We start from the raw sequence: 18,129 nt of genomic DNA, 5'->3' as shown, positions 1-18,129 counted from the left end.
TCCTGAATATTGAATATCCCTGAACGTTGAGCTCCCATCCTTGGTCACCCTGGAGCCATGTCTCTGTGATCCCAACTATATCATAATCATTAATAACAATCTGCACTTTCAATTCATCCACCTTATTACGAATGCTCCTTGCATTGACACACAAAGCCTTCAGGCGCTCTTTTACAACTCTCTTAGCCCTTATACAATTATGTTGAAAAGTGGCCTTTTTTAATGCTTGCCCTGGATTTGTCGGCCTGCCACTTTTACTCTTCTCCTTAGTACTTTTTGCTTCTACCCTCCCTTTACACCCCCCTGTCTCTCTGCACTGGTTCCCATCCTCCTGTTGTGAACTAACCTCCTCACGCCTAGCCTCTTTAATTTGATTCCCACCCCCCAACCATTCTAGTTTCAAGTCACCTCAGTAGCCCTCGCCAATCTCCCTGCCAGGATATTGGTCCCCCTAGGATTCAAGTGTAATCTGTCCTTTTTGTACAGGTCATGCCTGCGCCAAAAGAGGTCCCAATGATCCAAAAACTTGAATCCCTGCCCCCTGCTCCAATCCCTCAGCCACGCATTTATCCTCCACCTCATCGCATTCCTACTCTCACTGTCGCTAGAAAGTATGCATTCTGGTGGATAAAGTCAACAGTAATTAACCATATAACAATTACAGCATAGAAGCAGGCCACCTCTGCCCTTCTAGTCTGTGCCGAACTCCTACTCTCACCTAGTCCCACTGACCTGCATTCGGTCCATAACCCTCCATTCCTTTCCTGTCCATATATCTATCCAATTTAACTTTAAACGACAACATCGAACCTGCCTCAACCACTTCTGCTGGAAGCTCGTTCCACACGGCTACCATTCTCTGAGTAAAGAAGTCCCCCCTCATGTTACCCCTAAACTTTTACGTTTCAATAATTGTTAAATATCAAACTAAATGTTTTAATGAATTACTTTAAGTTTAACTAAATGTTTTAATGAATTACTTTAAGTTTAATTTTGGAAAACATTTTAGTAGCAGGTAATTATTACGACTAAAGAGTTCAGGATACCTGCAAAAGGACACTGTTACACATCTGACACCATAAATGTGCTTTAACTTTAAAGCCAAAACGTGAAGTTAAACTATGATGAACCTTTTTAAAAAAAGACTCAAGCAAAATGAATGTATATGGCAAATGTAATATCAGCAATTTATCTTGGGCAAAATATGACTCTAAATCATGGTCGGAGTACAATGATCAAATGATAGTTTTGAAATCAGCTTGGGGCTGATATTTTTTGTTAAGAATACACTGGAAAAAACAGCAGGATCATAATGGCTTGCTTGCACTGGGCTCTGGTAGCTCATTGTTTATTACAAGGTGTGGACTAACTTCTTGCTGCATGGAAGCTAGAACTCAAAATATGAAGTGCATAATTATATATGAGACCATGAATTGAAATTTATTATGAAACTGGCTAGCTTGGGCTGATAAGTTGTTTGATAACTAGTACTTAACCTGGTTTATTTTGGTTTTAAGATTGAAAATTTGAAAAAGACAATTGATGAACTTGAAGAGCGATTGCACAATGAAATACAATTAAAGGATGAATGGGAACAAAAATACAAGTAAGTCCTATAACATGACATATTAATAACTGCTCCTATTGGCATGGGCCTGTTAGCCTTGGTCATTCCACTTCCATAAAGGTTTGGTTTCAACTTGGAATACTTATCTTGTAGTCTCTTGCACTTGGAAGAGTTTAAAGACAATTTCCTCTGGGTCCTCCGGTTTCCTCCCACAGTCCAAAGGCATACCGTTTGGTATGTTAATTAGTCATTGTAAATTATCCCATGATTAAGTAGGATTAAATCAGGGGATTGCTGGTCAGCGTGGCTCAAAGGGCCTATTCACCGGTGTATCTCAATTTTTTTTGGAAGTGCAAAATTATTTAAATAAATAAAATTGGCTAAAATATTTTCAAACATAGATAATAAAATAATAAATAGACCTAAAATAGTTTTAAGATATCTATTCTCAACTTTTTTTCCTCTGTAACTTTACAATCCCTATCAAAAGCATTGGGGTCAGGATTTTTTCTATCTTTAGCATTACAGACTTGGATGCTAGTCTCTGTCTCTCTCTCCAAATTTCACAAAAAACTAAGCTTCTCCATTACATTCCTTTGGACACCCAGGAGAAAAAGAGTGTAGCACACCATGTGCATGAGAAGTCCTAGACTTCCATTTAAACAAATGCTGGCTTGAATTTAAGAAAGCAGATACTTCTGAGGAGTATTTTGACCAAATATGCTAGGCAAGAATTTGTCTACTGTGCTTTTTCCTTGCTTTTGAAAGTGTTTATTGATTTTTGTTTACAGGGCAGGAAATGTGAAGTTGGAGAAAATTGCAAAAGAACTGGACGATGAGGTGATTTGTGTTCATGTTTATTATTTATTGTAATATTTAACTAGCATTTACTTCTATGTGTATACTTAAGATTTGTTTTGAAAATGTTGGAATAGTTCTTCTTATTCCTATTTAGAGATAATATCCTTGGGGTTGGTGGTGGTAGGAAAGTGGATCAGGATTTTTGAACAGGGGTTATTTGGACAGGGTATTATCCATGCAGGTCAATGATGATGCATTGGGAATGAACTGAACAGTTATTTTCGGCTGGAAGGTAGGGAGCAGATGATCATGGTTGAGGGGTAGTCCGGGTAGTCCACTGAGTGAAAATTTTTGAGTTGATATTAGCTTTTCGGTAATCTAGTTGGGAGGCTTGTAGCTGGTCAAACAGTTGACCTAAAGGCATGGGACTTCAAGATTATGTAAAGACTCAGAGCAAGGAGTAAGAAATGCTTCAAGGATTACCCTTCAAACATTTCTCAGATAGAATGTCTCATAAGAATTACTAGCCATACTTGAATGCTGAAGTAAGTTTCATCCCTCCTTTTAAGATCAATATTGGAGTTTTATGTAAGATTGTTGTGAAAGTGCAGTCAAAATGTGCAGCACACATTGTTCGATTTTACTGAGTGCATCTGGTGCCTTTGTGCATAAGCACATCATACATGTGCTATACCGGGAACTTCACTTTCAGTTAGGTTTCTAACAAAATTCAATGACTTACAAAAAAAATAGTTGGAAATGTTTTGGTTACTAATCTTTAGAAATTACCAATATAGTTCCTGATGAAGGGTCTCAGCCCGAAATGTCAACTGCTTATTCATTTCCATAGATGTTACTCGACATGCACAATTGATATTGTAGTTTTTCTGTGTTTTTCCAATCTAAAAAGTGTAAAAAAATCTTTCTATCACTGCCACTTGGAAACCCACCAAGAATTTTGCTTTTTAGGTCAAAACTCAGTTACATTCAGGAAAAAGTCTTGCTATATTATTGAATTCTGTGTTTTGTGTACTGAAGCTAATTGTGAAGCTACTCTTCTGTTCTCCAATGTTTCTTGTTTTGCTTTTATCCAAAGGGTATTGCAAGAAAAACATTAGAAGTTAACTTGTCTCAGCTTGAGAAGGAAAAATTGATGGCACAGCACAAGGTCAATGAATATCAAAGGAAATTAGAGCAAGAGGTTGAAAAGAGGCGCAATTTGGAAAATGAGGGTGAGTTCCATGCCAAAATCTGATGTGTTTCTGTTAAATAAAGTGGTGATATTTTAAAAATGAGCAGAGTTGACCATCAAATTAAACTTGGAAGAATTTTGTGTAAGATTTGAAATAGCAGAGCAAGTTATTCAGCCCCTGTGCCTGCTTTGCCATTCATTAGACAGAGTGCTCTGTTCTAGCTTTAGCCTTCCATCCTTCACATCCCTTAAAATTGTCCCTCCGTGATTAGTTTATATTCAGTTATCATTATGGTAAGTCAAATGCCAGAGTGCTTTCAGAAAAGTAGTGAAGATTCTTGGAAAAGTCAAGATGTAATGCTTTGTATTCCAAGGAAACTTATTTTGACCTGAGCAGTAATATTAATACACTCCTAATATTATGGCTCCTGTGGTTGGCAGGAACAGTTATGTGTGAGATTTTTACATTTACTTAAGATTTACAAGGAGAGAAAGCAAATCTATGCTGTTAGCTGGGATCACAATTCATGATTCTTAATTGGAAGGAGAAATGCAACAAAATAGATGAAGACCTATTTAGAAAAATGAATTTGTAATTGGCAAATAGATTTCAGTATTGTTGAATATGCAAAACTGTCTTGGTTTAAAAAAAGTGTTTTTTTTTAATAAACACAGTCTTTGTCTCTAAATATGATAGAAAAGCAGAAGTATGGGAAGTAGGGGAAAAAATGGTTCTGATCTATACTTTAATTAAAAGGAGAGGGGTTATTTGTGCAACACACATCAAATTTATTAATTGAAAAGGAGAGGGGTTATTTGTGCAACACACATCAAAGTTGCTGGTGAACGCAGCAGGCCAGGCAGCATCTCTAGGAAGAGGTACAGTCGACTCTTCGGGCCGAGACCCTTCGTCATGACGAAGGGTCTCGGCCCGAAACGTCGACAGTACCTCTTCCTAGAGATGCTGCCTGGCCTGCTGCGTTCACTAGCAACTTTGTGTGTTGCTTGAATTTCCAGCATCTGCAGATTTCCTCATGTTTGCGGGGTTATTTGTGGTCCACTCTTAATTAGACCAGATCTGGTCTCCATATTAGAGAAAGATATAATGATACAGGATAATTATTGTGACAAACAATTTTGAAATATTTTTCTGTAACATTCCCATGTTTTTCCTTATTAACATAGTATCTTCAGTTTGAGTGCTGAATGTACCATTCATTTATTGATAAATCCTTATATCTTGAATGGAGAAATTAAGTAATTTTGATGTCAAGTTTTTGAAGTAATTTCAGATGATCAGTCCATATGGTTTGAGACTGGCAAGTCAAATGGGGGCCATGGTAGAGAAAAAGCAGTACTTGAATAAATCTGGCATCGCAAGTGGCTGTCATATTCTTGTGAATTACAGATGGACACCAAAATTGAATAAATTTTGAGAAGTATTATAAGCCGAAGAGTCTGATATTTGTGTCATCTGTCTAGTAACATTTGGCTTTGCAAATGTCAGTTCACTCTTTAAGAAGGTAGGGTGGCAAAAGACAGGAAATTATAGGCCTGTTAGCCTGACTTCAGTGGTTGGTAAGATGCTGGAGTTCGTTGTTAAAGATGAGGTTTTAAGGTATTTAAAAGCACATGATAATACAGGCCAAAGTCAGCATGGTTTCCTTAAGAGGAAATCTTGCCTGACGAATCATTTGGAATTCCTTGAGGAAGTGACAAGCAGGATAGACAAACAAGAGTAAGTGAATGTTGCTTGAATTTCCAGAAGGCTTTTGACAAGTTGCTGCACATCAGGCTGATTAACAAGATAAGAGCCCATGGTATTACATGATTGGCTGACTGGCAGAAGGCAAAGAGTGGGAATAAAGGGAACCTTTTCTGGTTGGCTCTGGTGTCTAGCGCTATTTCGTGGGGACAGTGTTGGGGGTTCTTTTCTCGTTACATGTCAATAATTTGGATGGTGGAATTGATGACTTTGTGGCTAAGTTTGCAACAATAAGAAGATAGGTGGAGGGGCAGGTAGTGTTGAGGAAACAAGTCTGCAGATCAATTTAAACAGATTAGGAGAATAGGCAAAGAAATGGCAGATGGAATATAATGTAGAGTAGTGAATCGTAATGTACTTTGTTAGAAGAGATTGTGTTTCTGGTTACTACTTTTATTGCTATTTTGCATGATTTTGATCAGGGTGGGCTGGCTCTGCAGCCTGTAGTCAACGAACCACACAGTGCTAAATTGAACAAAATGTACATTCCTAGACTGGTTCTTGTACTCTGCAGTTTGATGTTTAATATTCTGTGTTACTCACTGATTTTTTTTTTGCTGTTTGCATGATTTTTTTTTTGCACATTGGGTTTTGGTTTTTCGTTTTGTGTCTATCTGTGGGAAGACAAATCTTGGTTGTATACTGCATACATACTTTGATAAATGTACTTTGACTTTGAATCTTTGAATAGAGGTGTAGACTATTTTCTGAGCAGGGAGCAAATTCAGAAATCAGAGTGGCAAATGGATTTGGGAGCTCTTATGCAGGATTCCCTCCTAAAGATTAACTTGCGGGTGGTAAGGAAGGCAAATGCAGTTTTGGCAATCATTGCAAGAGGACTAGAATATAAAAACGAGGCTTTATAAGGCATTGGTCAGACCACACTTGGAGTATTATGAACAGTTTTGGTCCCCATTTGTTTCCTATAGCAGAGGAGTCGAGGGCCAGAGGGAATAGCCTCAGAATAGAGGAACATCCATTTGGAACAGAGTTCTGGAGGGATTTCTTTGGCAGAGGATGGTGAATCTGTGGAATTCATTGCCACAGGAGGCAATGTTGGCCTGGTCATTGGGTATACTTAAAGCAGAGGTTGATAGGTTCTTAATTAGTAAGGGTGTCAAAGGTTACGGGGAAGGTGGGAGAATGGGAATGAGAGGGATAGTAAATCAGCTACAATGGAAGGGCGGGGCTGACTTGATGTTGGAGAAGACTCGATGGGCAGAGTGGCCTAATTCTGCTCCCTTGACTTGTGGTAACAAATATAGAAAGGCTGAATCAGACCAGATTATTTTTAAAAATGAGCACTGGTTATTGATGTTGTTAATTCACTCTGTCCACTGCCCTGTGCAACCAATTGGAAAATTTTAATTATATTCAAAACCTTGTAGTCTTTCTCTACCCTATCTCTGTAATCTCCTTCAGCTTCAGCCTCATCAGTGCCCTGTGTTCTTGAATTCCCTCAGCTTCTCTGTCTCTTCTGTTTCATCCTTTTAAAAGCATACTGAAGCTTTTTCACCTGTTCTGATATATTGCATTGTATCGTCCAGTGCTAATTTGTGCTTAATGTATTTTTCTTATCGCATTGTCTCAATACCTGAATTGCACACTGATAAGAATAACCACAGGACACCGATTTTTGCTTTTTTTAAATGCATGCTGATTAAAATGTAATGTGTTACATACTTTTGCCAATGTACTTATTAAAAACATTTACAAGCAGTCTCCCTTGCTTCATGAATTTATTTGATAAGCGGTGGTAACTTACACATTGTTATTGTTTATTAAGGTTCTCTGTTAAAGGAGCAACTTGAAGATTTGAAGAAAGTGACTCAGAGCTCCCAGATATCAAATGAGAAAATTGTGCAATTACAAAGACAAGTAAGTTCTAAACTAGTAAACTCAAATTTTTCCCAAGATCAGTGAGCTGAAATATGACAAATTACTGTTTGCTGTTTGTTAACAGTTAGAAGAAGCCAATGTTTTGTTACGAACTGAATCAGACACAGTAGCAAGGTTACGGAGAAATCAAACTGAACTAACAAAGAACATGAGCCATTTGGAGACCGTAAACAGTGAACTGCAGGAGCGAAACCGGCTTTTGGAGAATACAAAGCTACAACTGGAGAAAGATATTATCCAGCATCAATCTGCTTTGGACACTGAACGAAGAGATCGCAGTCATGGTTCAGAAGTGATCAGTGATCTGCAGGGTAATAGACATCTTAAAATTAATACTTGTTAATAACATGTTAAAATATTACTTCTTTTGGTTCATTTGTTTCTCTCGGGCAAATAGGAAAATATATTTGAGTTCCACTTGAATTCTTGCACTGAGACATACACAAGCAGTGAGATAATCACTCTCCCACGGATTTCTGAGGTAATTATTTTCTTTTTATCTCTCTGTGACAATGAGAAGCCACCTGAATTTGGAGGGGTGGGGGGAGAGTTAAGTGGCGGATGTGCTCAGGGAGTGCTTCATCAATCTGTGAAATCAGCCATTGGTCTTTTACCATATAATACGATCCATAGAAGCCATTGGGCCAATTTTGCTGAAAGCTAGGAAATTCTGCTTGAATTTCTTCTTGCTGGCTCATATGTTGACCATTTTTTGGCTTGGTTGTCGGTGAAGATTTTCCTTAATTTGTCTGTTGTCATGGGAAAACTTCAGTAGATCTGCATCACCTTTGAAATAACATGACTGGATCTTCAACCAATCTGATCACAAAATGCAGAGGCCAAACCAGGTTGAATAAAGTAACAACTAACAAAGTAAAGGATCAGAACAATTAAGATTAAGTAAGTGAGGTAAAAGATAGTTAGAAATCTGAAAAAGTATTTTTAAGGTTTGGTACCAATTAGGGAAAGAGACCAGAATAAATATATGATTTTTATCTGGATTAGAGAGATTGTTTGAGATTAAAATAGGGCATATCAGTACCAGTACATTTTGGCCCAATTAAGCAGCTGCCCTGATGAGTGAAGAGTTAAAAAGATATAAAAAAAAGATAAACTGTTGCTTAACCGAGTAAGCAATTGTGCATTTCAATGAAATACAGAACAAATTAGAACGCTACCAATACTATTGGTGGTTGCCCATCGTATCTGACGATGCCTGGAAACCTGTGCTGGAGAGTTTTAAAATGCTCTCGGGCAGTTCTACTCTTGACCTCGGAAGTCCGAGTCCAGTGGTTTGAGTAGATGTCACAACCTGGCTCTTCCCTGGTTGCAGTGGATGACCATGAGTATTTTTATGCTTCGTTCGTCATGCCCTTCATTTTCCACAGAGTGTTGCAGAACTGCCTTCCTGACCATTGGATCTCACTGTAGATCTCATTCACCAGAACTGACTTTGCATGCTAGGACAGGCATGTCCCTTTCTCACTGTGGTATGAGATGCACTAGCTTTTCTCACCTAGTCTGGCTCACCTATCAAAGCACTGTACCGGGATGTGGCCACTCTCACATACAAACAGCTACTTGGAGCCACAGGTGAGAGCTGGGTGTCCGGTGGGAACCACAGTTAATATTCAAGATGATTGTCAATATCTTCAATCTCTTTATGGTGCCTAATGTGATGAAGGAGTGAACATAGAAATCTACAGCACATTACAGGCCCTTCCACAATGTTGTGCAGACCACGTAACCTACCTTGGAAACTGCCTAGAATTTCCCTACTGCATAACCCTTTATTTTTCTAGGCTCCATGTATCAATTTAAGGGACTCTTACAAGACCCGATTGTATCTGCCTCTGCCACCTTCACTGGCAGTGCATTCCACGCACCCACCACTCTCTGTGTGGAAAAACTTGCCTCTGATATTCCTCTTGTACTACTTGCAAGCACCTTAAAACTATGTCCCGTCATGTTAACCATTTCAGCTCTGGGAAGAAGCTTCTGACTATCCACACGATCAATGCCTCTCATCATCTTACACACGTCTATCAGGTCACCGCTCATCCTCTATTGCTCCAAGGAGAAAAGGCAAAGTTTGCTCAACCTATTCTCGTAAGGCGTGCTCTCTAATCTAGGCAACATCCTTGTAAATCTCCTCTGCACTCTCTCTATAGTATCCACATCCTTCCTGTAGTGAGGTGACCAGAACTGGACACAGTACTCCAAGTGGGATCTAACTAAAGTCTTGTACAGCTGTAACATTACGTCATAGCTCTCGAACTCAATCCCACGGTTGATGAAGGCCAACAAACCACATGCCTTCTTAACAGCACTGTCAAGCTGTGCAGCAGCTTTGAGTGTCCTATAGACAGACTCCGAGATCTCTCTAATCCTTCACAGTGCCAAGAGTCTTACCATTAATACTATATTCTGTCTCCAATTTTGACCTAACGAAATGCACTACCTCACACTTATTTGGGTTGAACTGCATCTGCCACTTCTCAGCCCAGTTCTGTATCCTATCAATGTCACGCTGTAACTGCTGTCAACCCTCCAAACTATCCACAACACCCACTACTTTTGTGTCATCAGTAAACTTACTAACCTACCGTTCTACTTCCTCATGCAGGTCATTTATAAAAATCACAAAGATAGGTCCCAGAACAGATCCCTGCGGAACATCACTGATCACTGACTTCTATGCAGAATACAAACCATATACAACCACCATTTGCCTTCTGTGAGCAAGCCAATTCTGAATCCACAAAGCGAGGTCTCCTTGGGTTCCATGCTTCCTTACTTTCTGAATGAGCCTTGCATGGGAACCTTATCAAATGCTTTACTGAAATCCATATACACTACGTCCATTGCTCTACCCTCATCAATGTGTTTTGTTGCATCCTCAATGAATTCAATCAGGCTTGTAAGGCACAACCTGCCTTTGACAAAGCCATGCTGACTGTTTCTAATCATATTATGCCTCTCCAGATGCTCATAAATCCTGCCTCTCAGAATCTATAATTTCCTGGGTTATCCCTACTCCCTTTCTTGAACAAGGGAACAACATTTGCAACCCTCCAATCCTCTGATACTTTTTCCGTCCCTATTGATGATACAAAGATCATCGCCAAAGTCTCAGCGATCTTCTCCCTCACTTCCCACAGTTATCTGGGATATATATTGTCCAGAACTGGTGACTTAACCAACTTAGTGCTTTTGAAAAGCTTCAGCACATCCTCTTTCTTAATGTCTATATGCTCAAGTGTTTCAGTCCTCTGTAAGTCATCCCAACAATTGCCAAGGTCCTTTCCCCTAGTGAATACTGAAGCAAAGTATTTATTAAGTACCTCCGCTGCCTCCTCAGACTCCATGCACACGTTTCCACTATCGCAACTGATTGGTCCTATTCTCATATGGCTCATCCTCTTGCTTTTCACATACTGGTTGAATGCTTTGGGGTTTTCCTTACTCTTGCTTGCCAAGGCTTTCTCATGGCCCCTTCTAGCTCTCCTAATTTCATTCTTGCGCCCCTTCCTGACAACCATATAATTTTCTAGAACTCGAACAATACCTAGTTTCTTGAATCTTTTGTAAACTTTTCTTCTTAACCAGATCCTTTGTACACCGTGATTCATTTACCCTACCATCCTTTCGCTGCCTCAGTGTGAAATCATTTTATTTTCACTTTTAGCATCTCCAAGCCTGAATGCTTGAAACTGCAGTGAGCAAAACGTTCTCAATTGTTTTGCTGCTTATTTCTCGTCAGCTATCAATGACAAAAGTCACTGCATTTTGAACTCAAACATATGCAACTGATGCTATTTTAAAAACTGTTCAATCTAACCACGGTGTAGTGGCCACACAAGTACATGCAAATAACACTGGTTAGAAACTGTTCGGCAACAGTTTCCTGTCCCAATTAAGCAGCATAGTATGCCAAATAACGGAAGGGAATCCTGGCTGTTTTCTTCATTAGTTTTTTGTTCTTTAAACTTTGAAATTTGATGTATTTAGGGGCCAAATTTTTGGTACCAAACAGGTTGGTAAGACACTTAAATCCATTATACTGAAATCAATGCAATCCAAGATTTTTCAGTAACGTCTACAACAGTCATACAGCATGGATACAACTGTCCTGCCCAACTCATCCATGCTAACTCTGCTGCCCAGTGAGCTATTCCCATCTGCCTCTGTTTGGCTCCTAGTCCTCTACATGTCTCCAATCCACGTGCTTGTCTAGATAGATTTTGCATGTTCCTAATTTGCTGCCTCAACCACTATTACTAACAGCTCATCCTAAGTTTGCACCATTATTTGTATGAAGAAGCAGCCCCAGATATCCAAAAGACCATAAGACAAAGGAGCAGAAGTCAGCCATTCAGTCCATCGAGTCTGCTGCACCATTTTATCATGATCCATTCTCCCATTTAGTCCCACTCCCCCACCTTCTCACCATAACCTTTGATGCCCTGGCTACTCAGATACCTATCAATCTCTGCCTTAAATACACCCAATGACTCGGCCTCCACTGCTGCCCGTGGCAACAAATTCCATAGATTCATCACCCTCTGACTAAAAAAAATTTCTTCGCATTTCTGTTCTGAATGGGCGCCCTTCAATCCTTAAGTCATGCCCTCTCGTACTAGACTCCCCCATCATGGGAAACAACTTTGCCACATCCACTCTGTCCATGCCTTTCAACATTCGAAATGTTTCTATGAGGTCTCCCCTCATTCTTCTAAACTCCAAGGAATACAGTCCAAGAGCAGAAAAACGTTCCTCATATGTTAACCCTCTCATACTCAGATTCGTTCTAGTGAATCTTCTCTGAATCCTCTCCAACTTCAGCACATCCTTTCTTAAATAAGGAGACCAAAACTGCCCACAGCACTCCAAGTGAGGTTTCACCAGTGCCTTATAGAGCCTCAACATCACATCCCTGCTCCTATACTCTATTCCTCTAGAAATGAATGCCAACATTGCATTCACCTTCTTCACCACCGAATCAACCTGGAGGTTAACCTTAAGAGTATCCTGCACGAGGACCCCCCAAGTACCATTGCATCTCAGAACTTCGAATTCTCTCCCCATTTAAATAATAGTCTGCTCATTTATTTCTTCTGCCAAAGTGCATAACCATACACTTTCCAACATTGTATTTCATTTGCCACTTCTTTGCCTATTCTCCCAATCTATCCAAGTCTCTTTGCAGACTCTCCGTTTCCTCAGCACTACCGGCTCCTCCACCTATCTTTGTATCATCAGCAAACTTAGCCACAAAGCCATTTATTTCATAATCCAAATCGTTGACGTACAAAGTGAAAAGAAGCAGCCCCAACAAGGACCCCTGTGGAACACCACTGGTAACCGGCAGCCAAGCAGAATGGGATCCCTTTATTCCCACTCTCTGTTTCCTGCCAATCAGCCAACGCTCTATCCACGTATTAACTCTCCCATAATTCCTTGGGCTTTTATCTTGTTTAGCAGCCTCGTGTGGCACCTTGTCAAAGGCCTTCTGAAAATCCAAATATACAACATCCACTGCATCTCCCTTGTCTAGCCTACTGGTAATTTCCTCAAAAAATTGTAATAGGTTTGTCAGGCAGGATTTTCCTTTAAGGAATCCATGCTGAGTTCTGCCTATCTTGTCATATGCCTCCAGATAATCTGTAACCTCATCCTTGACAATCGACCCCAACAACTTCCCAACCACCGATGTCAAGCTAACAGGTCTATAATTTCCTCTTTGCTTCCTTGCCCCCTTCTTAAATAACGGAGTGACATTTGCAATCTTCCAGTCCACCGGAACCATGCCAGAATCTATTGACTTTTGAAAGATCATCGCTAATGCCTCCGCATATCCCTTTAAAGTCTCTTCTGATAATAAACCTGTACCCTCTTGGTTTGTAGCAATCCCTTCCTTAAGGGAAAAAGGCTGTGCTTTCACCGCCTCTATTTCCCTCAGGATCTTGTATACCTCTATCAAGTCACTCTCACTCTCCTACATTACAGATAGTGAGATCCTCATCTACACAACCTGTCACTGTAGCTCAGTCCCATACATCCAGGTAACACCCTGGTAAATCATCTGCATTCCTTCTAGTAACATCTTCCCTATAACAGTGCAACCAAAATTGTATGCAATACTCAATGTGCTGCCTTACCTACAGCTTTTAACTGCAACATAACTTCCCAATTCACATCTTCAGTGCCTTGACTGAAGGCAAGTATGCCAAATTCCACCTTCACTACCCTATCACCTGCAATGTGGCTTTCAGTGAACAATGCACCTTGCACTCCTAGATCCCTCAGTTCCATAACACTCCCTCGAGCCCTCCCATTCACTGGATTGAGCTCCCAAAATGCATTACCTCATGTTTTACTGGATTAAAAGTTTTTTTTGGCACTGCAATGGAATGAAGTTGATCTGATGCAAAGTTCTGGTTTTCTGTATGACATTCTGCAGAAACTGATGTTCGTTTTTTCTGTAATATTCTCAATGTTTTTCTTACTATAATTGCTGACCATATGTGGGGCCATTACTGCAATGTCTCAAGTTCAATTCAGTAACAAAATATTCTTAACATTAATTTCATGTAATCTTGTGTAACTTTGTTTAAACTTGTACAGGGGAAAAAAGGGTTATTATAGTGGTTAGCAAGAAAGTCTATTAAAGCTTATAGTGGGTTCTAGAACACCTAGAAAAATGGACTGAAAGTTTTTAATGCAGACAACTGTGAGGTATTCCATTTTAAGAGGACTTTGGGTAGGTCTTACACTGTGAGCAGTTAGGCACGGAGGAGTGTGGTAAAATAGGGGGATCTGGGAATACAATCCTTGAAAGTAGTTTCGCGGGTAGATGGGGTTGTAAGGAAAAAATTTCTGCACATTGGCCTTCATAAACCAATGTATTAAGTACAGGAGATGAGATGTTATGTTGAAGTTGTATTAGACATTGGTGAGACCTGATTTGGAGTATTATGTGCAGTTTTGGTCACCTACCTGCAGGAAAGCCGTTAATAAGATTCAAATAATACAAAGAAACTTTACAAGGATGTTTCCGGGACCTGAAGACCATAAGATGTCGGAGCAGAATTAGTCCATTTGGCCAGTTGAGTCTTCTCCACCATTTCATCATGCCTATCCATTTTTCATCTCAACCCAAATCTATTTTCCTGCCATATCCCTTCATACCCTTTCCAATCATGAATCTATCAACCTCTGCCTTGGATATACGTAATAATTTTGCCTCCACAGCTGCCTGTGGCAAAGTAACAAGACTCTCTGGCTAAAGAAATTCCTCCTTGTCTCCTCCTCATGTCCTTAACAAATGACTCCAAAAGCTTCCCAACTACTCAGGTTAGACTAACTGGCCTATAATTTCCTTTCTTCTGCCTCCCTCCCTTCTTGAAGATTAGAGTGACACTTAAGATTTTCTAGTCTTCCGGAACTATTCCAGAATCTAGTAATTATTGAAAGGTCATTACTAATGCATCCGCAATCTCTTCAGCCTCCTCTTTCAGAACCCTGGGATGTATACTTTTTGGGCCCTGTGACTTATCTACCTTCAGACCTTTCAGTTTCCCAGGTACCTTCTCCCTAGTCACAGTAACTTCACATACTTCATGTCCTCCGACACCTGGATTTTTTTCCATCATACTGCTACTGTCTTCCACAGTGGAGACTGGCATAAAATGTTCATTAAGTTCATCTGCCATTTGCTTGTCCGCATTATTAGCTCTCCATCTTTGTTTTCCAACAGTCTGATATCCACTCTTCAACATTATTGGCTAGCTTACTTTCATTTACCTCTTTAATGACTTTTTAGTTGCCTACTGTTGGTATTTAAAAACTTCATAATCCTCTAACTTCCCACTAGTTTTGCTCTGTTATATGCCCTCTCTTTGGCTTTTCTGTTGGCTTTGACTTCTCTTGTTAGTCATGGATGTGTCATCTTTCCTTCAGAATACTTCTTCCTCTTTGCAATGTATATATTCTGTGCCTTCCGAATTGCTTCCAAAAATTCTAGCCACTGTTGCTCTGCTGTCATCCCTGCCAGTGTTCTTTTCCAATCAATACAGGCTAACTCCTCCTTCATGCCTCTGTAATTCCCTTTACTCCACTGTAATACTGATACATCTGACATTATATTATACAATACATTAGCTTCTTCTCAAATTTCAGAGTGAATTCGATCATATTATGATCACTTGCCCCTAAGTGTTTGTTTACCTTAAGTTCTCTAATCAATTCTGATTTATTGCACATAACCCAATGCAGAATTGCTGATCCCCTAGTAGGTTCAACCACAAGCTGCTCAGAAAAGCCATCTCGCTGGCATTCTAGAAACTCTTGGAATCCAGCACTAATCTGATTTTTTTTTTGCCCCCAATCTACCGGCCTATTAAAATCCCTCATGTCTAATATAACGTTGACCTTTTGACATGTAGTTTCTATCTCCCATTGTAACTTGTAGACCACATCCTTACTGCTATTTTGGGGATCTGTATATAACTCCCAGCAGGTTCTTTTTACCTTGCAGTTCTTTAGTTCTACCCACAATGATTCAACACCTTCTGGCTTCTAATGATTTAATTTCATTTCATTATTTACCAACAGAACAACACCACCCTCTTTGCCTTCCTACCTGTCCTTTCGATACAAAGTATATTCTTGGAAATTAAGCTCCCAGCTATACACTTATTTCAATCATGATTCAGTGATGCCTACAACATTGTACATGCCAATCTGTAACTATGCTACAAGTCATTGACCTTATTCCATATACTGCGCGCATTCAAATATAAAACCTTCAGTCCTATGTTCAACCTTCTCAATTTTATTCATATTTTACATTGCAACTCATCCTGTTGACTGCAATTTTGCCCTATCATCAAACTCTTTGCTAGGAGCCTTTGTTTGTTAACCATCTACGGTACATCTTCAGCTCTGTCACTCCAGTTCCCATCTCACTGCCAGATTAGTTTAAACCCACCTGAACGACTCACCCAACCTGCCTGCAAGGGTATTGGACCCCCTTGGGTTCAGGGGTTATCTGTCCCATTTGTTTAAGTCATACCTTCCCCAGAAGAGACCCCAATAATCCATAAATCTGAACCCCTGCCTCCTGCACCAATTCCTCAGCCACGTATTCATCTGCCAAATCATGCTATACTTGTCCTCACCGGCACGTGGCACAGACAGCGATCCAGAGAATACTCTTCCGGAGGTTCTGTTTCTCAGCTTTCTACCTAGCTCCCTGAAATCTCCCTTCAGGACCTCCTCACCTTGACTACCTATGTCATTGGTATCAATATGTACAATGACTAATGGCTGCTCACCCTCGCCCTTGAGAATGCAATGGGCCAGATTTGAGTCATCCCTAATCCTGGCATCTGGGAGGCAACATACCTCACCCAAGCTTGATGAGCCAAAGCCACTCTGAAGACAGTCACAAGAATGGCCGCTAACTTCCATTTGAATTATTTTTTATTGGCCTTTTCTAATGAATCCCTCTTGCTGATTGGTCACTCCTAAACTTAGAGAAACTGCTGCAAACTCTGCCTTTAGAATCTTGATCACCTTCCTGATTTTAAAAACTAGCTCATTTTATGCACCCCTGATGTGGATTTACCAACTAAGAGAAAACTGGCTTGAAGCTCTGGTTTTTAAATCTTGAACGTGGTCCTGACTGAAAGGTATCTCTTTTTACATACTGCCTCTTGCTGATTGGTGTCTCCTCAACTCAGAGAAACTATCGCTAAACTCTACCTTTAAAGTCTCGACCACTGTCCTGATTTAAAAAGTAGCTCTTCTTACACACCCCTGATGTGGATTGTCCAACTCCGTTCTGATGTTTGATCTGAACAAAGACCTGAGTTATAGGAAAAGTTTGAGTAGTTTGGGACTTTATTCCCTAGAACATAGAAGACTGAGGGAAGATTTGACAGAAATATGCAAAATTATGAGGAGTATACAAAATTATAAGGCTCGTGCAAGCAGGCTTTTCAACTGAGTTTGGTGACATAACAATTAGAGGTCATAGGTTGAGGGTAAATGGTGAAATCTTTAAGGAGAACATGGGGGGAACTTCATTCAGAGGGTGGTGAGAGTTTGGAACAAGCTGCCAGGCAAGTGGGGTCGATGTGGGGTCAATTTCAATTTTTAAAGACAAATTTGGATAAGTACATGGATGACAGGAGTATTGGGGCTATGGTCCAGGAGCAGATTAATGGTTTGGCACCAACTAGATGGGCTGAAGGGCCTGTTTCTATGCTGTATTGTTCAATGACTCTATCTTGATTATTAACCTTATAATTGTCCTCTCATCACAAGCCAGGGTGAACTTCATTTCAAGCATCAAAAATAATAATTTGAAGTATCTGATCTAAAACACTGCATTTTTAGTGTAACATTTAGAATTAATCTAATGTGCTTTCTACATATAATTTAGTCTTTTGCTTTCGTCAAAAAAGTTAAAAGAAAAACAATGAAATGAGATTTATTATTGAACTTTTAGTTGTGAATTCTGCTTACTGTATGCAAACTGCATCACTTAATCCCTCATAATCTTGTCTGCTCCCCTTCCCTAATCAGTTTGAACTGATTGTTTTTCTTCCTTTTCATACCCCTATCACACCAATTCTCTTCGCATGTTCAAAAGAGCTATTGCCAGTTGTAACCCCTTCCACAATCAACACCCCCCCATCCCACCTGTTTATTTTTCTTCCCTCCACTGACTTCTTAACTATAAATTCCAAAGTTGATGGCTCCATCACTAACTCAAAACACTCAATTTCCCAACAGTCCCCCATGGATGGAGCTTAGAATCTTTTCATAGTCTTTCATTTTATTAACAGAAAAGGGCTAGCCAAATTAGCGATATTTTGAGCTGGATATGAAATATTT

The 18,129-nt window shown here is 39.8% G+C and overlaps 1 protein-coding gene across 1 annotated transcript in view; it reads left to right on the top strand.

Annotated features, from left to right (window-relative positions):
* Nucleotides 1-18,129, top strand: part of rock1 (Rho-associated, coiled-coil containing protein kinase 1) — a 169,370-nt gene that overhangs the window by 88,337 nt on the left and 62,904 nt on the right. Inside the window, exons 12-16 of the mRNA XM_072255733.1 lie at nt 1,518-1,606; nt 2,359-2,407; nt 3,465-3,600; nt 7,112-7,203; nt 7,289-7,535. Coding sequence (XP_072111834.1) covers nt 1,518-1,606; nt 2,359-2,407; nt 3,465-3,600; nt 7,112-7,203; nt 7,289-7,535 — 613 coding nt within the window. The remainder of the gene's footprint in view (nt 1-1,517; nt 1,607-2,358; nt 2,408-3,464; nt 3,601-7,111; nt 7,204-7,288; nt 7,536-18,129) is intronic.

This window comes from Mobula birostris, chromosome 1 (assembly GCF_030028105.1).
Source record: "Mobula birostris isolate sMobBir1 chromosome 1, sMobBir1.hap1, whole genome shotgun sequence".
Lineage (NCBI taxonomy): Eukaryota > Metazoa > Chordata > Chondrichthyes > Myliobatiformes > Myliobatidae > Mobula > Mobula birostris.
The sequence above is the reverse complement of the archived record's forward strand: the minus strand, read 5'-3'. Positions and strand labels throughout refer to the sequence as shown.